General features: G+C 51.8%; 1 protein-coding gene and 1 long non-coding RNA gene across 3 annotated transcripts; one reads left to right on the top strand and one right to left on the bottom strand.

The window, feature by feature from the left end:
* Positions 1-4,690: 4,690 nt before the first annotated feature.
* Positions 4,691-10,663, top strand: ISLR2 (immunoglobulin superfamily containing leucine rich repeat 2). Of its 2 annotated transcripts, none has more exons than XM_038746879.1 (2): positions 4,691-5,109; positions 6,957-10,663. In XM_038746879.1, exons 1-2 carry the CDS (start codon positions 4,773-4,775, stop codon positions 9,074-9,076), a joined length of 2,457 nt encoding a protein of 818 aa, XP_038602807.1. In that variant the 5' UTR covers positions 4,691-4,772; the 3' UTR covers positions 9,077-10,663. The 2 variants fall into 2 exon arrangements, with proteins under 2 accessions (XP_038602807.1, XP_038602808.1); XM_038746880.1 differs by lacking the exon at positions 4,691-5,109 and adding an exon at positions 6,231-6,309.
* Positions 10,664-15,450: 4,787 nt separating this feature from the next.
* LOC119928721 lies at positions 15,451-18,394 on the bottom strand. The gene is made up of 3 exons (XR_005451105.1): positions 18,224-18,394; positions 17,413-17,504; positions 15,451-16,309 (listed from the first exon to the last, which is right to left on the bottom strand). It is a non-coding gene; the product is annotated as an uncharacterized LOC119928721 (long non-coding RNA).
* Positions 18,395-21,603: the final 3,209 nt, after the last annotated feature.

A 21,603-nucleotide genomic window follows, 5' to 3' on the forward strand; every position in this document is an offset into this window, starting at 1 on the left:
AGAGAAGTGGCAGAGCTGGGATTAGAATTCAGATCCTCTGACTCCTAGGCCTGTGCTCTTTCCATCACCTAGGTTAGCTATCCAATTTTTAGGATTCTTGCTGGGTTTGTTCTCCTAGCAGAATGTCCAAGGTGGTTTTTAGTTAGGAACGTTCACCACTGAAGGCACAGCCCCAGCTGAGACAGGACTTAGACTCCATCTCCTGATTGCCAGAGCTGTGCTCTTTCCCACGGAATGACAGCAGGGGACCACCATTGACCACAGTTTGAAAATGTCTGGATGAAATAGCTGAGTAAATCAATCGATTGTACAACTGAAAACACATGCCTATGACAGTACTGAGGATGGGCTTAAAATATGTCAGTGGTTGAAGCCATAAAGTAGGACGTTGTGGTTATAGACCCTGGAACAAGGGGTTGAGGAATCCCATTCAATGGAGACCTTAGGAAATGGACAGAACCAAGTGCCTGAGCCTAGGCTAGATGCAATTTGGTGATGGTGATGGACCAGGTTAGTTTTTCTTTTTATGGTATTTGGAAAGTGCTTTCTATGTGCCAGACAGGTGGTCTCTGCAGGCCAGCTCTCAGATGAGAAAAAACTAGACCAATGGCCTAGTCGAAAGCTGGGGGAAAAGCAGCAGCAGGGGAAGTGTGGCTAAAGAGAACCAGCCTGGGGAGCTTAGGGGACACATGCCTGGAAGTTTAGACAGACCACCAGTGAGGGGGAGTCAATCAATCAATCAATCAATCAATCAAGGGTATATATGGAGCGCTTTACTTATGCAAAGCACTGTACTAAGTGCTTGAGAGAGTACAATGCAACAGAGTTGGTAAACATTTCCTGTCCTCAATGAGCTTACAGTCTAGAGGGGAAGACAGACATTAATATAAATAAATAAATTACGATTATGTACGTAAGAACTGTGGGGCCGAGGATGGGGTGAATGAAGGGTGTGAATCAAAATGCAAAGGCCATGCAGAAGAGAGTGAGAGCCCAGATTTCTTCTCAAATCTCCGGGCCAGGTCTCTCCCCAGTGCCCTACTGCTGTTCCTCCATGAAGGCCCTCAGACTGACTCCCAGGACCTTGGCCCAAGGGAGGCTGAATGTTTGGTTAAAAATATCCAATGCTTGTTCTGGGGTTTCCATTCAACATCCTTGCCTGCCAATAGAGAAGGTGACCACTGTCCATTCGTATCCATCCTTGGTCACCCTAGCCCTTCTCCCTACAAGCTTGACCCTTCCTGCTCCTTCTTCTCCAACTTCTGCCCACATTTTCATCCATTCATTCATTAAATCGTATTTATTGAGTGCTTACTGCAGAGTGGCTTAATGGAAAGAGCCCGGGCTTGGGAGCCAGAAGTTGTGGGTTCTAATCCCAGTTCTGCCACTTGTCTGCTGTGTGACGTTGGGCAAGTCACTTAACTTCTCTGTGCCTCAGTTACCTCACCTGTTAAATGGGGAGTAAGACTGAGCCCCACGTGGGACAACCTGATTACCTTGTTTCTACCCCAGCGCTTAGAACAGTGCTTGGCACATAGTAAGCGCTTAACAAATACCATCATCGTTATTATTATTATTATTATTATTATTATTATTATTATTATTATTATTACTGTGTGCAGAGCACTGTACTAAGCACTTGGGAAAGTACAATATAACAATAAACAGACACATTCCCTGTCTACAGTGAGCTTACAGACCAGAGGTGGGGACAGGCATCCATATAAATGAATTACAGATATGTACATAAGTGCGGTGGGGCTGGGAGGGGGGATGAACAAAGGAAGCAAGTCAGGATAATACAGAAGGGAGTGGGAGAAGAGGAAAGGAGGGTTCTCCGCCTCCACAATCTGTTCCATTCCAGCCAACTCCCACGCGGACTCTACTCGCCTGGCACATCGGACCCCACCTGGAGGGAAGATCCTTGACCTCGTGGGGAGGCGAGGGGTGGCTTTAGCTACTCGCCCTGGGAATAAGGCGAGTGGGGAGGCGTTCTGAAATGGGAAATTGGCAGGGGAATAAAGCAGAGCAGAAAGCAGCATTGTCAACTAGCACCTGCTCTACAGTATTTCTATTCACTCTCTCCTACTCTGTTCTCTCTCTTTCCTCCTTCCCTTTCTTTCGGCCTCCCCTCTCCCTTTCCCTCCTTCCTCTCCCGCCTCCCTGGCTCCCTCCCTCCCCTTGGCGCGTTGTCCCCGCCGGAGCCCGGCTCCCTAACTCCCGCAGGGGAGGGAAGTGGCTCAGCTCAAAGACGAGCCGCTGAGCGTGGAGAACAGCTCCTTTTAAGAGACATTTTGCAAAACCAATACCGCCCCTGCTCCCCGGAGGGGGACATTCGGGGGACGGCGGGAGGAAGGCGGGGGCTGGCCCAGGAGACCTCAGACCCAGGCAACTCTCCTCCCCACCCTCCACCTCCTCCCTCCCTACTTCGTCCCCTCCCTTTCCCGTTGGCGACTCGTGGAGCCCCCGAAGACCCTTCCTCCAAGGAGGGTTCAGCTCCGGGCTGGGCGTCCCCCGACCTGGCCCTGACCAGCCCCCGGATGTCGCCCAGAGCCCCCCGTAGCCTCCCCAGCTGACCGCGGAGGAGGGGCCTCTCTGGAAGGACGGAGTTGTGGGGGGGTGCCGGGGTCTCGCATCTCCCCTCACCACCAGGCTTGGTCCTGGGGCTCCGGGTGGTCCCCGCAGGAACTTGTCCTACCGGCTCGGTCCACTGTTCCCCCTGAAACCTGTAGCCCCTTGGCCCGGTCCCAGCTGGGCCGGCGTGGGGAATCGGGAACGGGGAAGGAAGGGAAATAAAGGGCGAGGGGCGAAGGCTTCCTAGCCGGCAAGGGAGGACTATCTCAAGGAGAGCTGCCACTTGTGGGAACTATGTGCAGAGTGTGTGTGTGTGTGTGTGTGTGTGTGTGTGTGTGTGTGTGTGTGTGTGTGTGTGTGTCTTTGCGCGCCCGCATGGCCATTCATATTTCATTTAATAAGATTCTCCAGAAATCTAGGGCCCGGGTGGTCGTCTAGATAAAATGCACCTTCCCGCACCGAACCCCTCATTAAAATGCTGGGCATTCAAATATCAAGGAGCACCGCCCGGAGTATTGATCTTATTGGAGACGCCAAACAAACGTGTCCAAGCCCCTATTGATTAGAATGGGATCTTTGCAATATATTCAAATCGGGTGCGTGTGCGTTGTTTTGAGATTATCTAGTGAATGCATATTATCTTCGAATGAAAACACTGTGAAAACGTACTATAACTATACGGGCACCTGTTAGTGTGGATTGGATACCTGGGTTTGTAAATCGGCTTCTCGAGGTCACAGACATGTGGAATACATGCTTCCAAGTTGACATCCATGCTAATATTCTTATATTGCATGCATTCTTATATAAATTAGAAATGAGTGGAGAAAGAAGATGGAGATTTATATCTCGGTTTTTGCTGTATGGTGGACTGATACATTTCGAGGTATAGCTATTGATGGGGCTACAAACCTATGTGCCCTTTTTCCACTATTCCTTTGAAGACATGTACGAGATTTGCCGAAGTCGTGACAAGGGTGTGGCATGTGTGTGTGTGTGTGTGTGACAGACAGAGAGAGAGAGAGAGAGAGAGAGAGAGAGAGAGAGGGAGGGAGGGAGGGAGGGAGGGAGGGAGAGCTTGCACAGGAATACACTTGTATGTGCGAGAGAGAGTAGACGCACGTGCACCCAAAGGAATACATATATGCCCAGATATACTCGAATATATAAAATAGGTAGAGACTCAGTGGCGGAGACTAACAGTCCTTGGGTAGAGGCGGATAAATCTCGCCACTTCAGCTTTACATCTACAAACACCATACCATCCCCCCACCCAAGAAGGGCAGAAAACAGGCTTCGAATCTTGGAACCCACCCATCCAATTAGTCCATAATTGGAGAGGCTCGGCTAGAATGATCATTGAATGGGCTCTGACTGGATCTTGAAACGATTTCGCGGTGCCCCTCTCCTAGATAGGGATCTGCAGATCCTCCGCTTGCTCTCCTTCCCACCTCTAAATGCTCCTTCTGCCGGACAATAATGGGATTATGACGTGGGACGTTGAAAATGAGGTTTTGCTGTTGTTTTTGGAAACAAAGGACCGGCTGAAGGGGTTCAACTTGGAAAGAGGGGGAAGGATTGGAGGGGGAGGAAGTCATTCGGGCCCCTCCTTTTCGTCCCAAAGTCCCCGGCTGCTCCCCCCAGTCTGGAGGATTGTTTGGAGATGGGGGGGGGGGGCGGGGGGCAGATATGAAATCGAATCAAATCAGTGATGCCTGGTGTTGAACGCGGCGGCTCCAGAAAGAGTGGGAGGGGAGGGAGGCAGAGAGGGAAGGAGAGAGGCAGGGAGGGAGAGAGGGAGAGGGGGAAAAAAAGGCAGCGATACGAGGACTAAGCGAACGAGCTTGTTGATTTAAAGAGATCTTGACTCACTTGGCTGACCCTGCATCAATCCGTTTGGGAGGAAGGAGAGAAAAAGTACCAACTGGCCTCCTTCCCCCGCCCCCGCTCACCCTCTCCAAGTCCTCGAACATCCCCCGCTCCAAAGGGAGGTTCACTCGATCAAAAGCCCGAAAGCTCTTGGCATTTAACCGGGGCTCCCGCGGGGTCGGGCGGGCTGGGCGAGGCGCTCCTGGGTGCGAGGGCGCGGGCCGGCGGGCTGGACCAGGCCCGTGGTCAACGTGCGCGGAAGCGGATCGATGTGATAAATATTGCATTGGCTCCGGGGAAGGTACCCGCCGCGTTAACACCCTCGGAATATGCAGGAGGTGGGAGAGGCCGGGCGCGCCCCCGCCGAAATCGGGAGCGCGCTCCGACTCCCTCGCCGACCTGCAGCCTGCCGAAAGGTGGGGGTAGGAAGAAAAATCGCCGGGCGTCGGGACTCGGGGGCGGGGGACCCCCTAAACTTCCCCGGGCCCCCCAAATGGCTCTTGCCCCTCGGGCGCGGCGGGAGGGGGGCGGCGGCAAGAGATGCAGAGAGGGGGTCGCCGCCTGCTCCTGCACTTTGCAACTCTGAGGCTAGAGTTAGGGGTGGGAGTGTCCCCTGCAGCCGCCCCTCCCGCCCCGCTCAGCTCTCGCGGAGTCGAAGCCGTCAAGGTAAGGCGCTTCCTCCTGGGGTGCGGGGGGTGCGGGGGGCGTGGGGGGCCGCGGGCCGGGACGGGAGAGGGGGGGGGGGGGGGGGGAGAGGGCACCTGGGTCCGCTCCCGGCGCCGCCTTCCGAAGGGTCTTTGTGCCAGGCGGGCGCGGAGGAGGGGGCTCGAGGCTATCGCCCCCCAGGTCCACAGAGAGCCCCGAGATTCCGGTTGCGGGGGGTCCCTTTCCGGGGCTCAGGGGCAGTGGGCAGGGGTTACTCCATAGAGGAGGATAGGCTCCCGGGAAGCAGGCAGGTGCCCCGCGTCTCCAAAGGGGGCAGAAGGGGTGGGGAGGGGGCGCGGGGGGGGGGCCCTTCCTGGCTCGGGGCGCTTGGCGGGGCTCATTCATTCATTCATTCATTCATTCAATCGTATTTATTGAGCGCTTACGGTGTGCAGAGCACTGGACTAAGCGCTTGGAAAGTACAATTCGGCAACAGATAGAAACAATCCCTACCCCCTGGCACCGTTAGGTCGGAGACAAGAAAGTTGTCTTGGAAGACCAGCTCGATCCCCCCTCCCTCCCAAAGAAGGGGTACGGAGAAGGAAGGGGCACGGGAGTCGGGAAAAACGCTCCGCTCCGCCTACGGGGCTGGCTGCTCACGGGCCCGCGTGGAGAAGGGATCTCCAAGAACCTAACAATAATAATAATAATTGTATTTGTTAAGCACTTACTATGCACCGAGCGCTGGGGTAGATACAAGATAATCAGGTTGTCCCACGGAAGGCTCCCAGTTTTAATCCTCATTTTACAGATGAGGTAACTAAGGCACAGAGACGTTAAGCTGCTTGCCCGAGGCCACTCAACAGACAAGTGGCAGGGATTAGAACCCATGTTCTCTGATTCCCAAACTCATGCTCTTTCCACTAAACCACGCAGCTTACCAGGAGCGGACCTTAGACGCCCCATCCATCTAGGGTGGCCTGTGGTGGGGGGTCGGGGCGGGCAGGGGAGAGGGCTTCATTCCTCACTAGAGGGTGTCCAAGCTGCGGTTCTGGGGAGATGCGGGGAGTGGGGGGCGCTGGCTGGGATGGGCGCGCGCGCACGTGTGTGAACACACACACACACACACACACACACACACACACACACACACACACACACACGAGACAAAAAGAAAAAATTCTCCATGAGCGGTCGCGGGCGGAGACGGTAACATCTAAGGTAAACGGGATCCTCGTTCCCCGGAGTGCTAGTGTCCAGCCAGAGAAACACTATTAGGCAGGGCTCCCGACTACGAGCGGCCTCCCTCCCCAACCCTTATCGAGCTCTTCGTGCGGGGAGATTCGATGGTATGCGACCAACAGGCTGGGACGTGATTTTATGCACGCACGCGTGTCCGCCTTCATCGATAGGATTTTTTTTTCTATCCATACACGGCGGGGCTGCGTCGGTACTGCTTGATTTAGACGCCCAAAGTGAACCCACTATGATCTCGGTTCTGCAGGTCCCCAGCACATACTTAGGTGTTGGGCAGAACAGAGCAACAGAGGGGCGAGTGGGCTAGGATGGGATGGGAGACGGGATGGAGACAGGGCGGGAACGGGGCGGGATGGGAAGGATGACTCCCTGTTGGATTGCGGGAGTTCTCGCAGGTCCGCCGGGAGGTGGGTCTCTTGGACATTTCTGAGTTGCGGCTGCCGCTGTCTCGTACCCAGTAAGCGCTCAATAAATACGATTGAATGAGTCTCCCGGAAAGCTGGGAGAGCAGCTGGGGCACAGCCGTCGGGGGAGGGTGAGCTCGCGTGTCTCCTCTCTCTCTTTCTCTCTCCCTCTCCCTCTGGGTCCCCACGCTTCCCTGCTCTTTGCAGGAGACAGGATGGCACCCATGCGGGGCCTGTGGCTGGCCTGGGCGCTGCTGGGGGCGGCCCGGGGGTGCCCGGAGCCGTGCGCCTGCGTGGACAAGTACGCTCACCAGTTCGCCGACTGCGCCTACAAGGACCTGCAGACGGTGCCGTCGGGGCTGCCCGCCAACGTGACCACCCTGAGCCTGTCGGCCAACAAGATCTCGGCCCTGCCGCGCAGCGCCTTTGCCGAGGTGCCCCAGGTCACCTCCCTGTGGCTGGCGCACAACGAGATCGGCGACATCGAGCCGGGGGCCCTGGCCGTCCTGAGCCAGCTGAAGAACCTGGACGTGAGCCACAACCAGATCGTGGACTTCCCCTGGGGCGACCTGCACAACCTTAGCGCCCTGCAGCTGCTGAAGATGAACAACAACCGGCTGGCGGCCCTGCCGCGGGACGCCTTCCTCGCCCTGCGGGACCTGCGCTCCCTCCGCATCAACAACAACCACTTCAGCAGCATCCCCGAAGGCACGTTCGACGCGCTGACCTCGCTGTCCCACCTGCAGATCTACAACAACCCGTTCGACTGCTCCTGCCGCCTCCTCTGGCTGAAGGCCTGGGCGGAGCGCACGCTCATCTCCATCCCCGAGCGCGACTCCATCGCCTGCGCCTCGCCGCCCTCGCTGCAGGGGCTGCCCCTGGCACGGCTGCCCGAGCTGCGCTGCTCGCCCCCGGGGGTGCGGCTCACCTCGCAGCCCGACCTGGCCCGCGCCGAGCTGCAGGACGGCTGGGCCCTGGCGCTGCACTGCGCCGCCAGCGGGCACCCGCCGCCCCGGCTCCAGTGGCGGGTGCAGACGGCCGGAGGCGCCGTCCTCCTCGAGGGGCCCGACGGGGACGCCAAGGACCCGCCCGGCGAGCCCCGCTTCCTGGCCCTGGCCAACGGCACCCTGCTCATCCCGCGCCTCAGCAAGAAGGAGGAGGGGACCTACACCTGCCGGGCGGCCAACGAGTTGGGCAGCAACGAGTCATCCGTCACCGTGGCCGTGGCCGGGGCGCAAAAGTACCCGGCCGACCCTCTCGGGGAGCCCCCGGGAGCAGCGGGCAAGGGGCCGGGAGGGGAGCGGAAAGCGGCGGGCCGGGGCTACGGGAACAGCGTCCTGACCAGCAAAGACGAGGAGCGGACCAAGATGCCGGGCTCGGGGCCGGGCCGGGGCCCGGGCGCGGACCCGGCGGGGCGAGGCCCGGCCGCGGGGGAGGGCGCCGAGGGTGGAGAGGACCCGCTCCGGCAGCTCCCCTTCGAGCCCCGCTGCGGCCGCGGCGAGCCCACCCTCTACGTGTCCAACCACGCCTTCAACCGGAGCGCCGACCTGAAGCCCCACACCTTCGACCTGGGGGTCATCGCCCTCGACGTGGCCGAGCGAGAGGCCAAGGTCCAGCTGACCCCGTTCGCCTCCCGGCCGGACAAGCTGCACCTGCGCGTCCTCTACCTGTGCGCCGAGGGCCGGCGCCGCTCCGTGCTGCAGTGGTCTCGGATCGAGGACGGGGTGAACTCGTACTGGTTCCGCGGCCTGGCCCCGGGCACCAACTACTCCGTGTGCCTGGCCTACGTCGGGGAGGACTGCCAAGTCCAGGTCGTCTTCACCACCAAGAAGGAGATCCCCTCGCTGATCGTCATCGTGGTGGTCAGCGTGTTCTTGCTGGCTCTGGCCACGGTGCCCCTACTCGGGGCCACCTGCTGCCACCTGCTCTCCAAGTACCACGGGAAAACCTACCGCCTCATCATGAAGACCCAGAACCCCGACCAGATGGAGAAGCACATCGCCGCCGACTTCGACCCCCGCGCGTCCTACCTGGAGTCGGAGAAGAACTTCGGGCCCGGGGAGGCCGGGGCCGGGACCGGGACCGGGACCGGACCCGGGGTCGAGGAGGAGGAGGAGGAGGAGGAAGAGGGGGAGGAGGAGGAGGGGAACGGAGGGCTGGAGCGGGACGAGAGCCTGGTGGCCGGCTCCCTCCCCGAGTCCCAGCTCAAGGCTAATCAGGAGGAGTTCGAGGCGAGTTCCGAGTACAGCGACCGGCTCCCGCTGGGAGCCGAGGCGGTCAACATCGCCCAGGAAATCAACGGCAACTATCGGCAGACGCCGCGCTGACCCCCTCCCTCGCGGCCCTGTCCTGCCCTCCCCTTCCACCCTCCCTCCCAGCCTCGGATTCCGGTACCAAAATCTCAACGCTGAAAAGGAAGAAGAAAAAGTGTTACAAAAATAACCCACTCCCAAATGATCATAATAATTAAAAAAAAAAACACCAAAAAAACCGACCGTCTACGACGGGCCTCAGTCCCTCCGGGACCCGCCCACCGAGACGACAGAAGGAAGGCGCTCCTCGTGGCCCCGGAATTTCGCCTCCCTTCCCAGCGCTTTTCTAAGCGCTTCGCACATAGTAAGCGCTCAATAAATGCCATCATGATTATTATTATTATTATTCCTCCTTCGTCCCCTCTCCCCTCCCCCCGACCCACGGGAGCCTTCAGCGTTCCTGTAAACGGAGCCACAGCCCCCTTTCCCTCCGTTTTCTCCCTTCCCGGCCTCCGAGAACAGTTTTCTCCCTTCCCCACTCCGGTCTCGAGACCAACGAAACCAGGCGGCGACGGAACCGAATCAAGCAAGCGGCCCGCTGTCTCTAGGACCCGCTTGAACCGCAAACGAAACGAAAGGGGCTCGGGCTGGGGCGGGCTCCAGCTCCCCACGAATTTCGATTTTGATTTCCTAAGGAGATCAGCGATACGGTGCTGACAGCCCCTACTCCAGGCTCCTGGGGCGGGGGAGGGTTTTTTTTCTTCCTCCCTTGGCGGAGGGGGGCGGGGTGGGGATGGGGGTTGAAAGCAGAAAACCCGGATCTCTCCGGGAGGGCGTGGGTGCTGCCTCGCGTGTTCCGTTGCTATTGTGTTTGGATTTTAGGAATTGGCGGCACTGGACAGCTCTCCCCGCGCTCCCGCAATCGGATCGGGGCGCGGGAGAGCGGTGGGACGAGATGGGGAGGGTTTTACAGGGTCCCCTCGCCCCCTCCGCCCCCCGCTCCTGAAATCAACTAGATGTGAAACCGACTAGGTCTCCTGGCCCTAGCCTGCGTCTCGGAAGCTGTGCTGTAGAGGTTTAAGGTGTATATTTGTGTGCGTGTGGACTTGACTTCAACCGTGAGTGCTTTAAATTTTTTCTCCCTGTTTGGCACAAAATGAAGAGAGAGAGAGAGAGAGAGAGAGGTTATAGATCAAGGAAGGAATCTCTGTTCTTTGTTGACCCTACCCCTCCTCCAGATGTGTCCCTCACCGAGGACCGTCTTTCCTCAATGTGTATCCCTAGAGTAGTATGCTTTAGAAGGCGTGTGTAATTCTTGGTGTACATTGTGGTGTTAACAGGGCGGGTGGGGAGGAGACCCGGGGCCCAGGGGGGTCACACTGCCTCCAACCAATATGGACTTGGGACAGCGGACACCTCCGTGATTTTTCTTCCCTTTCTCCTTGGTTTTAATTAAATATTTGATTTTTATTTTGTACTTTTTCATCGCTGTACAAAGCGCGACCAACCACACACCTCGGCGGAAAGCAGCACAACCCCGGTTTCCGGGAATTCTCCCTGGGAGAGAGTCAAACTCAGAACTATCGCCGAGAAGAACCAAAACTGACGATACCACCTTTTTTTAAACGCATCTGTATGTCAATAAAAAAATAGATGAAAAGAGAACTGTCACGATCATTTCGAAAGGTTTACGGAGAATGAAAAGGGGAAAAAATACGCTGGAATGTGTGTGTGTGTGTGTGTGTGTGTGTGTGTGTGTGTGTGTGTGTGTGTGTGCAACTGAACCCCAAATATTTTCCTCTGAGCGGTGACACCCCCTCTCTTCCCCGTGGCTAGCCACTGCTGAGTTTTCCCCGTGAGGGTTTTCTTCTTGTATTGTTGTTCTTTTTTAAATGATGTTTGTTAAGCGTTAACTATGTGTCAGGCACTGCACTAAGTGATGGGTTAGGTACAAGATAATTAAGTTGGACACAATCCATGTCCCAAGTGGGGCTCGCAGTCTTAAGCCCCATTTTACAGATGAGCTAACTGAGGCAACAGAGGAGGGAAATGACTTGCTCAAGGTCACACAGAAGACTAGCGGCGGAGCCGCAATTAGAACCCAGGTCCTTCTGACTCCCAGGTCCGTGCTCTAACCTCCAGGCTACGCTGCTTCTCTGAGTTTGAGGGGCCAGCCCCTCTCTCCCTCCCGCCCCCCAATTTAGAAGCAGGGGGCTCTCCCGACCTGACAGGTCTCCCCGCACCCATAAACGTTCTTCCGGCGGCCCCCCCGGCGACTCATGGTGGAGCTTGGCACAGAAAAAGGAGGAGCCTGGAGGAGGGCGATCCGAGATGGGGAGGAGGGAGGGCGGAGAGAGGGGAGAGCTGTCTTCGCCCCCCCCCCCCCGCCCCCGCCACTTCCCCGCCTCGCAACCCCCTAATCGGGGCATCCTCTAGACTGTGAGCCCGCTGTTGGGTAGGGATCGCCTCTATCTGTTGCCAAATTGTACTTTCCAAGCGCTTAGCATATGCTCTGCACACAGGAAGCGCCCAATAAATACGATTGAATGAATGAATGAATTAATGACTAAATGGCCGGAGGGCGAAGATGGGGGTAGGCAAACAGAGCCTGCAGAGGAAGGGGATATCATTCCCCCGGAGCGTGGACTGTACCTCCGTCATTCCGCGTGTGAGAGGGGGGACGCTCCACTCGCGATCTGCGGGTACCGCCGAATTAAGTCCAGATCTGCGGGTTTAGAGATAGCTCGCACGCCTCCGCCGACCCACTCTCAAACCGGGGTTTGGTTGATGAAAGCGATCCCAGAGACGCAATGCCGCTTTAAAGGGCGGCGCGATTTTAAATGGGGCCTGAAGAGAGCTGGAAAGAGACAGACAGAGACAGACAGGCAGACAAGAAGCAGTGCCGCCTTCAGCCTGGACCGCCGGCTTGCAAAGTGTCTCAGGGATCCAGGTTCTGTCCTATAACCTCGTCTCCGTTTGCTTCGTTTCCTTTAAAACCGGGCGTCCAGAGGAAGGAGAGGCAGAAGAGGGGGTCCATAGGAAAGAGAGGCAGAAGGGGGGGTACAGAGGAAGGGGAGGCAGAAGAGGGAGTCCAGAGTGGGACACACGCTTCTCCTTCTGGGCGCCTCACATGACATGTGCACAGGCCGCCTACGGGAACCTAGGGCCGGCAGGTTGGAGTGTGTGAATGTCTGAAAAATCCAAGACTACCCAGTGGAGTGGGCGTGGAGTCCGAGCAGATCCGCACCACCGACTCTTCCCGGAATGGCAAGGGGCCAGAAACATGCCGTCCTGTATTGTCGACGTGCACAAGTGGGCAAATGATTCTCTTCACGAAGTCACTCACAGTCATGGATACAATTTCACCACTGGTAGCTGCATTTTCAGGGAGAACGGGTACAATCAAATCAATCTTATCTACTGAGCGGTTACTGTGTGGCACGGGGAAGAGATTTTTCTCCCAAAGACACTCAATCATGGATGCAATCTCACCGTTGGTGGCGTCTCAATCGATCCCAGGAACCACATATTCCCTGGCTAGGCATATGTGTGGGATTACACCCTTGAACCTGTCCTGATATTCGGACCCCTGAAAAAGTCCTTCTAGAACCTCAAACAGCCCCTCTTCCCCCATACCCCCAGCCCAGACCCTCGCTGCCCTTCACAGAACTGTTTCCCTGTGACTTCTCTGCCCCTCCTCTGTCCTAGTGTTTCCCTCCCTATGGGGGAGGAAGGTGTCAGGTGGGAGTCAGAGTCTCCCACACCTCAATTCCTCCATTATAGTGGGAGCAGTGGAACCCACAGGGGCAGAAGCCCCCTGAGAGATCCCACCAGCAAAGTATCTGGCATCTTCCATGAAAACCAGGAGAACAAAAGATGAAATGTTTTCAGCCCCTGCCTCCTTTGAATCGTTGCTTTCTACTGCTCACCCAGGGAAAAACTGAGAATCACTTTCCATCAAGGACAAAATATTCTCTCTCTCTCTCTCTCTCCCTCTCTCTCTCTCTCTCTCTCTCTCTCTCTTTCTCTCTCTCTCTCTCAGTGTCTGTCTCCACTTCTTTCTCACTCTCATCACCTGCCTTCTCTTTTGGGCCTGCCCTTCATTCTAGATCATTCTGAATGAATTATTCTCCCCCCAGATTATTTTATCCAAAAGCAATATTCATTGCAATGAACAGCCTTTCACCTCAGGATGTCTGTCCCTGCCCATTCCATGCATGCATTCAGGTACAGGAAGGAACAAAGCTCAGCAAAAGCAACCAGATGGCTAACTTGATATGTGCATATAAAGAAGGGATCATTCTTAATACAGTGCAGCATGAGGCTGTGGGATGGAGAACCTCCTTATTTTTATAAAGCCTAGGAAACACCAGTTCTCCCCCTGAGCAGTGGCCCAATCTCAGCAGACAGGCCACCAGGGAAAACCAAATTCTCTATTCTATTGGAGATTTTATAAAAGCACCATCCATTGTGTGGGGTCCCAGCTGGATTAGGCTCTCTGCTTCCCTGCATTTAAAAGGTGATTTTAAAAAAGCAAAGAAAAGAAGAAAGGCAAAGAGAAAATGAGTGCCAAAGGTCACCCTAAAGAGAGGTAGCCAGCCTGTTTCTCTTGTGCTCTCAGGATGAGGTGACTTTTTTCCCAATTCCTCAGGTGGATGGCTAGAATAAATGTTGTCTGAATGCCCAGCCACACACCAGCCTTGAAAATCACCCTCCTCCCAGGGGAGTAAACATTAATGTTCAGACAGTGAAAAAAGATGTCAAGGGCAATCATCTTCCTTCCAGTATGTCTCCAAGGGGGAGTGGGGGGGTGGACTGACATATATGGCATTTGGGCTGGTAACATCTGTGCTTTTATTTGCAAGACTACACAAGTATATTGCACTGATCATTTATTTGGCTAAGGGATAATATGTGTGTAAAGCCTATTTCTATGTAATGTAGCCGTTGGAAGTCTGGGTAAGGTGCCTATATCTCCATGAATATGCTGAAACAGCGAAGCTAGAATTTGCTGAGTTTGCCCCTTTGAGGGAGAATACTAATGTAGGCACAATTCCCCCTCTGAAGTCAAGACACAGGACCCAGAGGAAAAGGCATGATCTCGGGGGAATTATTTTTTTTTAACCTCAACTAGGAAAATAGAAGATGAAATTAAAAAGAAACCTGGAGTGAGTCATCAGCATGGAATCTGGGGATCAACTGAAAACCCATCACTGGTCTGCCGATCCCTACAGATTAATAGTTTGGGGTTAATCCCGCCCAGCATCTCAGAAAACTGCCACTCACCTACTCCACGTCCAAGATTCATTTCTCTTACTTTGGTTGGGACTGAAAAGGCTCTGAATTCAGAGACCCTATGTGTTTCCTGACCTCAGCCTAGAATGTCAAAGGTAGCAAGAGGATGATAGTTAATAGGTAGTAATAGGAAGGTGTGTGCGTGTGTTTGTGTAGGAGAGAGAGAGAGAGAGAGAGAGAGAGAGAGAGAGAGAGAGAGAGAGAGAGAGAGAGGAAGGAGAGAGGGAGATTGATTTTACCTATGGAGAGAGAAGAGTAGCCTTTTTTAAACAGATGCTTAGCTTGAAGATGGACTAAGAAAGCTAAGTGGGAGTGACTGGATCCAGCGGTCTTGCCAATAGAAAAGGATGCCAATCCGGTGCTGGTGGGAACCAATGTCTGAGCCAAATGAGCATTAAGGAAGGAAAACCTGGAATAGAACTTAGGTCCTACCCTCTTCTGAGTGTCAATCAATCAATCAGTGGTACTTATTGAGCACTTACTGTATGTAGAACATGGTACTATGTACTTGGTAGAGAATGCTACAGTAAAGTTAGTAGATACGATCCCTGCCCTCAAGGAGCTTTCAATCTGTTGTCCTGTCATAATTAGCATCCAAGAACAAAAATTTTAGCTTCAAGAACCTTTTAAAAACCCTGTGCTTGTTGGTGTTTCTAAAGGAATCTCATTCAAGTTTCAGTATGTGACTTAAGAATAAAGTAGCCAAAGCACTAAGTCAAGAAATATTTATTAGATCCCTGTATGCCTTTCCTTGCTTCCCCCATTTCAGGGTTGTTTTTTTTAAGGGACTTTTAGGGGCAGGAGGGAGATATCCTAGATTTTCCCTCTCTCCTCTACTCATTAGCTACCTAAAGCAGTACCTGTCTCCTAGGCCCGTGTCATTAGTTATTTGAAACATCCCCCTGCCATAGAGAGCCATAAACAAAGAATGATACAATATGCTTCTCCCCCTGCTTTTAATGGTATTTGTTAAGTGCTTACTTAGTACGTTGTACAAAGAGCTGAAGTAGATATAAGATAATCAGGTTGGACACAGTCCCGGTCCCACACAGGGCTCACAGTCTTAGTCCCTGTTTTACAGATGAGGTAACTGAAGCACATAGAAGTTAAGTGACTTGCCCAAGGCCACATAGCAGAGAAGTGGTGGGAACTAAGATTAGAACCCAAGCTCTCTAACACCCAAGCCAGTGCACTTGTTCCACTAGGTAACACTGTTTCTCAAATGCCACTTAAACATGATTATGTGTTATGATTGCATTACATCAGTTGGGTGTTTTGGGAAAGGAGATACAGGTTTGCCAAGAGTTTGGGTGAAAAAATTGAGATTGGCCTCACCATTTAACAGTTCCCCACATCTTTCCACACATACCCTCGCTTTCACTTGCTGCTGCTTAGGGTATTTGCCTGATTAGTACACATATATCCCACTCAGAATCCTTTCTCCCATTTCTCCCTTCATTCTGAACCTTGATCTCTATGAAAACCTGGGGAGGGGAGGGATAAGAAGGGATTGGGGAGATGGCTAGTTAGCATCTGGGGAGATATCTGTGTGCCACAGGTTCTTTCAGTGGAAGTCAGCCAGCCAGGCATTTGTATTTGTTGAGTGCCCTCTGGCAGCTGACCTCCTTGCTTGTACCCCGTGGGGACTAGTGAGCTGTGGATCAAACTAGGGTGGGGTGTTTGAAACACAGAAGGATAGCAGGAGTTGGAGAGTCAGAGAGAATGAGTTGAGTTTGGGGTTAGATCGTGCTCTGGCGCACGGTGTGTGTTTCTTGGCTTGTGCACAGAGCCTCGAGGCTAGGAGGAGGCCTGGAAGAGCCACATACAGCGAGAAGATGAGTGCTGGGCTGAGGCATTTTACTTTTCCCCCCGGTCTCCAGACCCAGGGTTACCGCCCACTGGGCTCCTGGCTTGCCCTGCTCTGTGCCAAAGTTGTCAGGGCCCCAAGGGCTGAGGCGGGTTTCAGATGGCGTCAGGATCCGGGCCCCACCACCCAGTTACATAGCTCAGGGCCTGCAAATAAGAAGCAGATGTCAACATCAGGAGGAAAGCAATTTCATATAGCAGTGAAGAAATGCAACTAACGTGGCTGTATCAGATTCTTTAAAATAAAATCCTACACACACCCTCCCTTCAACCTACCCCAAACCTCAGGCCATTTGAGACTTAGATGACCTAATAATTCAAAGGGCCACATGCCCAGTGAGCCTCCTTTTTCAGGGCAAGGGAGTGAGGAGGTGAGGGGAAGGGGCTTCCACTTAAATTAAGGGAAGGGCCTCCATGAAGAAGGAAGAGGGGTCTTGGTACATTTTCCCAATGATCCTATCCCATCCCTCCCCTCTCCACTGAGTCTGTTGGCACAGAGGAGCTACTTGCTAAGAGGATTTGTTGGCATTCATTGAAAAGGCACCACTGGATTAAGAAAAAAGGCCTCTGCTAGTATGTTTGGATGACAGGAAGGACCAAGATCAAAACTTACTTTCTTCAGCAATGACCCGCGGGTCTGCCCTGGAACTCGTTCCCAGAACCCTTTCCCCAACCCCTTATTCTCAGCTATGTGCTGATGTTTGCCTTGGCTTCAGCAACCCACTCTCCCCTTTACCCATCAAAGAGGTTTACTTTCCTCAGCCTTTGTATCATGCAAGCTTCTGTCTTGTGTATTTCTGGGGCAAATACTAACCACCAGAGAGAGCGTTCCCTTGAAGCATGTGCCGAATACTCTGCTAACCAGGATGTGTGTGATTGGCCAGGGCTCAAAGAGGTCCTCTGGAGAGGCTGCCGGGGGTGGGGGGAGCCCCTTGTCTTCTCCCTTTCTGGACCAAAGTCCCCTGAGCTGCCTGAGGCCTTAGCGGTCCAGATCGGGCATTCTGGCTGGCTCCTTGATTTACAGACACTCAGCAGTCACTGATGTTCTGCATACCCCAGAGGGGGAAGGGATGACCATTATAGCATAGGTGGCTTAAGTGATATCCCCACATAGACCCTCTGGGGGTTCCCTGGGCCTCCTCAGTCATCTTGGGGGGCAGATGGGAGAGCTGGTAAACTTGTCAGAGGCCCCTCAGCCCAAGGAGAGGCATGCTGACCAAAAGGGATCTTTTGAGGCATGTTCTCTGTACCTCAGCATCTTCAGGTGATGATACCAATGTGCAGGTCGGTTTCAGATGGCATCAGGAACCGGGCCCCATCACACAGTCACATGGCTCAGGGCCTACAAATAGGAAGCAGATGTCAACTTGGGGAGGAAAGTAATGACAATGTAACTCAGTGAATAGCTTCCTCCTTAAGAGTCACCATTGCTTTGGGAGAAAGCATGATTTTAAATTATCATCACTCTTCCCAAGTAAGCCTTCTTAATTATCTGTGAAAGTTACTCACAGCCCCAGCCCCCAGCCATGCATTTGCATACTTCTAAACTTACCTGTACAATAAACAGTAAACAGAATACAATACAATAAACTGAGTAAAATAAACAGAATTAGCAGGCACATTCCCTGCTCATAATGAGCTTCATAACAATAATAACAATGATGGTATTTGTTAAATGCTTACTATGTGTTAAGTTCTGTCCTAAGCACTGGGGTAGTTACAATCTAATAAGATTGGACTCAGTCTGTGTCTCACATGGAGCTCATGGTCTTAATCCCCATTTTACAGATGAGGTAAATGAGGCACAGAGAAGTTGTTCATTCACAGAAGATAATCTACACCAACATCCAGGTATACTTGTGTATATGCAAAGATCATGTACATACAAATTTACTAAACCATAAATATATATGCACACATACCCCAAAACATATTCATATATGCATACATATATGCAACAATATACACCCATAAATATGTACAGACACTCATACAAGCACCCCACTCTCTGATAATGCCAGGGTTATGTTCCTGCAAAACTCTATGTTAATTAAAACCCACCTTGTGGTACACATCCTCGGCCAAGGCCTCAGGCATGTTCCAGTGTCTATATGTGCTTTACCATTTCTTTCAACTCTATGTTGCCTTGTCACAGTGAATCCAAACACTTGGATTGTCAGATTGTCAGTGACAATTTGTCAATTCAAATTGTCAGATGAATGTTCTCGAATTCTCTAAACCCTAGTTGAAACATGAAGGGAAAATACACATATTGGCAAAACTGAATATACAATCAATAAACAGTATTTACTAAGCACTTACTGTGTGTAGAGCACTGTGCTAAGCTCTTGGGAGAGTATAATACAACAGAGTTGGGAGACATGTTCCCTCCCCCCACCAAGCTTACAGTCTATGCATTCACATTTATTTATATTAATGTCTGTCTCCCCCTGTAGACTATAGGCTCATTGTGGAAGGGAAGGGAAAATCTTTACCAACTCTGTTGTACTGTACTCTCTGAAGATCTTAGTAAACTGTTCAGTAAATACCATTGATTGATTAATTAAATACAAATATATGCACATAGATACATATGTAAATATATATCATCTCCCTTTTCAGCTGCACACCCCCCAGCAACCAGAAATGATTCTTTTACCTTTTCTGACGTAGAATCATTTCCAATCACTGGAGGAAGAGGGATAACGAGTCCTTGCCTAGAACGCTGCGATTGAGTCCTAACCGTCCCTTGGGGTTGGATAATTGGAGCAAGAAACAAGAGGCTTTTTTGGCCTGGTATGATTGGCTGACCTCAATTTTCAAGTAATGGCAGAGGAAGAAAAAAAAGACCTGTGGTGAAGTACTGAAGAGGAAGGGGCAGGTCAGAGGGAGGGGATAAGCAGAGGAAAAGCAGGCAAGGGAAAAATCTCCACAGTCAGTGAAAATACGGACAGTGAAACCGGGCAAGAGGGCAGGGCTAGGCAAGAAAGGCAAGAAACCAACACTCTCCCCACCTTCAAAGCTTTATTTAAAAATGTCTCCTCTAATTAATCTTTCATTTCTCCTACTCCCTTTCCCTTCTACATCCCCTAAGCACTTAACAAATGCCATCATCATCATCATCATCATCATCACTTGGATCTGTACCCTGTCAGCACTTGATATTCACTCCACTTTCAGCCCCACAGCATTTATGTACATATCCATAATTTGTTTTAATGTCTGTCTTCCCCTGTAGACTGTAAGCTCCTTGTGGGCAGGGAACATGTCTACTGCCCCAAGAGCTTAGCACAGTGTTCTGCACACAGTAAATGTTTAATAAATAGCACTGATTGATAAGAGGGCTGCATGAGGATGTACAGTGATAGAAAATAGGAAATACAGATGTACTCTCCCAAATGTTTAGTACAGTGCTCTGCACATAGTGCTCAATAAATATCACTGATTGATAGAGGAAGACTGCAATACTCTATTAAGGTCTAACCAACATGCACAATAACAGGAAGGTTACACCTCAGGTCTTGCATTCGATATTCCTGCTGCTGCACTTGGGCTTCTTTCCTAGCAGTACTATATGACAGACTCACATTCAGCTGGTTGTTGACTATGACCTCAAAGACTTTTTCTGCTGGAAGAGACCTAGTCATCTTTTCCCCAGTCTGTATTTTTCTGTCTTGTTTTACTTTGTCCGCAATTGACTCTCACCAACTTCTCCAGTCTATCACTTTGAGTTTCATGCTCAATTCCAAAATGTTAGTACCCCACCCACTTTTAGTTTCATCTGAAAATTTAACTAATCAATCAGTGGTATTTATCAAGCACTGAATATGAGCAGAGCACTCTACTAAGTGCTTGGGAGAGTACAATAGACAGATTTAGCAGACACATTCCCTGCCCTTAATGAGCTTAATAACAATAATAACAATGATGGTATTTGTTAAGTGCTTACCATGTGTCAAGCACTGTTCTAAGATCTGGGGTAGATACAATCTAATCAGGTTGGACACAGTCTTTGTCCCACATGGGGTTCACAATCTTAACCCCCATTTTCCAGATGAGGTAACTGAGACACACAGAAGTTAAGTGACTTGCCCAAGGTCACACAGCAGACAAGTGGAGGAGACAAGATTAGAACCCAGGTTCTTCTGGCTCCCAGTCCCATGTTCTATCCACTAGGCAACACTGCTTACCAGGGGTGGTAACAGACATTAATATAAATCAATAATTTATAATATGTAATTTGAAGATATGTACATAAGTGATGTAGATATGTATATGAACAAGCATGATTCCTTTAGGCAGGTGATCGATAAAGCTCTTGGGTAGAAGGTTCAGCAGCGTGGCTCAGTGGAAAGAGCACAGGCTTTGGAGTCAGAGGCCATGGGTTTGAATACTGGCTCTGCCAATTGTCAGCTGTGTGACTTTGGGCAAGTCACTTAACTTCTCTGTCCCTCAGCTCCCTCATCTGTAAAATGGGGATTAAGACTGTGAGCCCCCTGTGGGACAACCTGATTTCCTTGTAACCTCCCGCAGTGCTTAGAACAGTGCTTTGCACATAGTAAGCACTTAATAAATGCCATTATCAGCGCTTAGAACAATGCTCAGTGCTTAGAACAGTGCTTTGCACAGAGTAAACGCTTAATAAATGCCATTAAAAAAAAACTGGACCCAGGAGCACCGTTTTGCAAAAGAACTTATGATTGCCACCTTCTAGCAAGAAGTACTTGCTCCCAGCTGTCCTCGGAAAGCTTCTTGCTTCAATCAATCAATTGATTGAACTGCACTGCACTAAGCACTTGGGTGAGAACACTACAACAGAATTGGTGGACACATTCCTTGTCCACAGTTTCAGAGAATGGAAACCTTTTTGGAAAGGAAGACTTTTCATCAGCACTATGGGGAGTCTAGAATTTCCCCATCTAGACTCTAAGTGCCTTATGTGCAGGGACCAGATCTTTCAACTATTGTATTGTACACTTCCAAGCACTTATTCACTCATTCAATCGTATTTATTGAGCACTTACTGTGTGCAGAGCACTGTACTAAGTGCTTGGGAAGTACAAGTTGGTAACATATAGAGACGATCCCAACACAAAAATGAGCTCACAGCACAATGGTCTTTATATAGTAAGCACTCAATAAATACCATTAATTGATTGATTAAGTGACAAAAGGAGCTTTCTTCTTGGGATTAAGTTCCTCTTCTTCAGGAGAGAAGGCACCTCTCTCCCCTCTCTTCTCTCTCGGGATTGATGACTGGTGAAATGGAAATATTGTGGGTTGGGAGAATGATCTGTCTGCTCTGGGCCCTGGAGTACTGCATCAGCCTCCTCTCCAATCTCCCATCCTCCTGTCTCTCCCCACTTCAATCCATACTTCACGCCACTGCCCGGATCATCTCTGTGCAGAAACGCTCTGGGCCTGTTACTCCCCTCCTCAAA

Source organism: Tachyglossus aculeatus, chromosome 5 (genome assembly GCF_015852505.1).
Source record: "Tachyglossus aculeatus isolate mTacAcu1 chromosome 5, mTacAcu1.pri, whole genome shotgun sequence".
In the NCBI taxonomy this organism is placed as follows: Eukaryota; Metazoa; Chordata; class Mammalia; order Monotremata; family Tachyglossidae; genus Tachyglossus; species Tachyglossus aculeatus.

Bases quoted from the DNA above. Each gene is read 5' to 3' on its own strand.
- ISLR2 (XM_038746879.1), top strand. From the start codon at position 4,773: ATGCAGGAGGTGGGAGAGGCCGGGCGCGCCCCCGCCGAAATCGGGAGC. The intron at 5,110-6,956 runs GTAAGGCGCTTC...TGCTCTTTGCAG, and splicing joins GCGGAGTCGAAGCCGTCAAG to GAGACAGGATGGCACCCATG.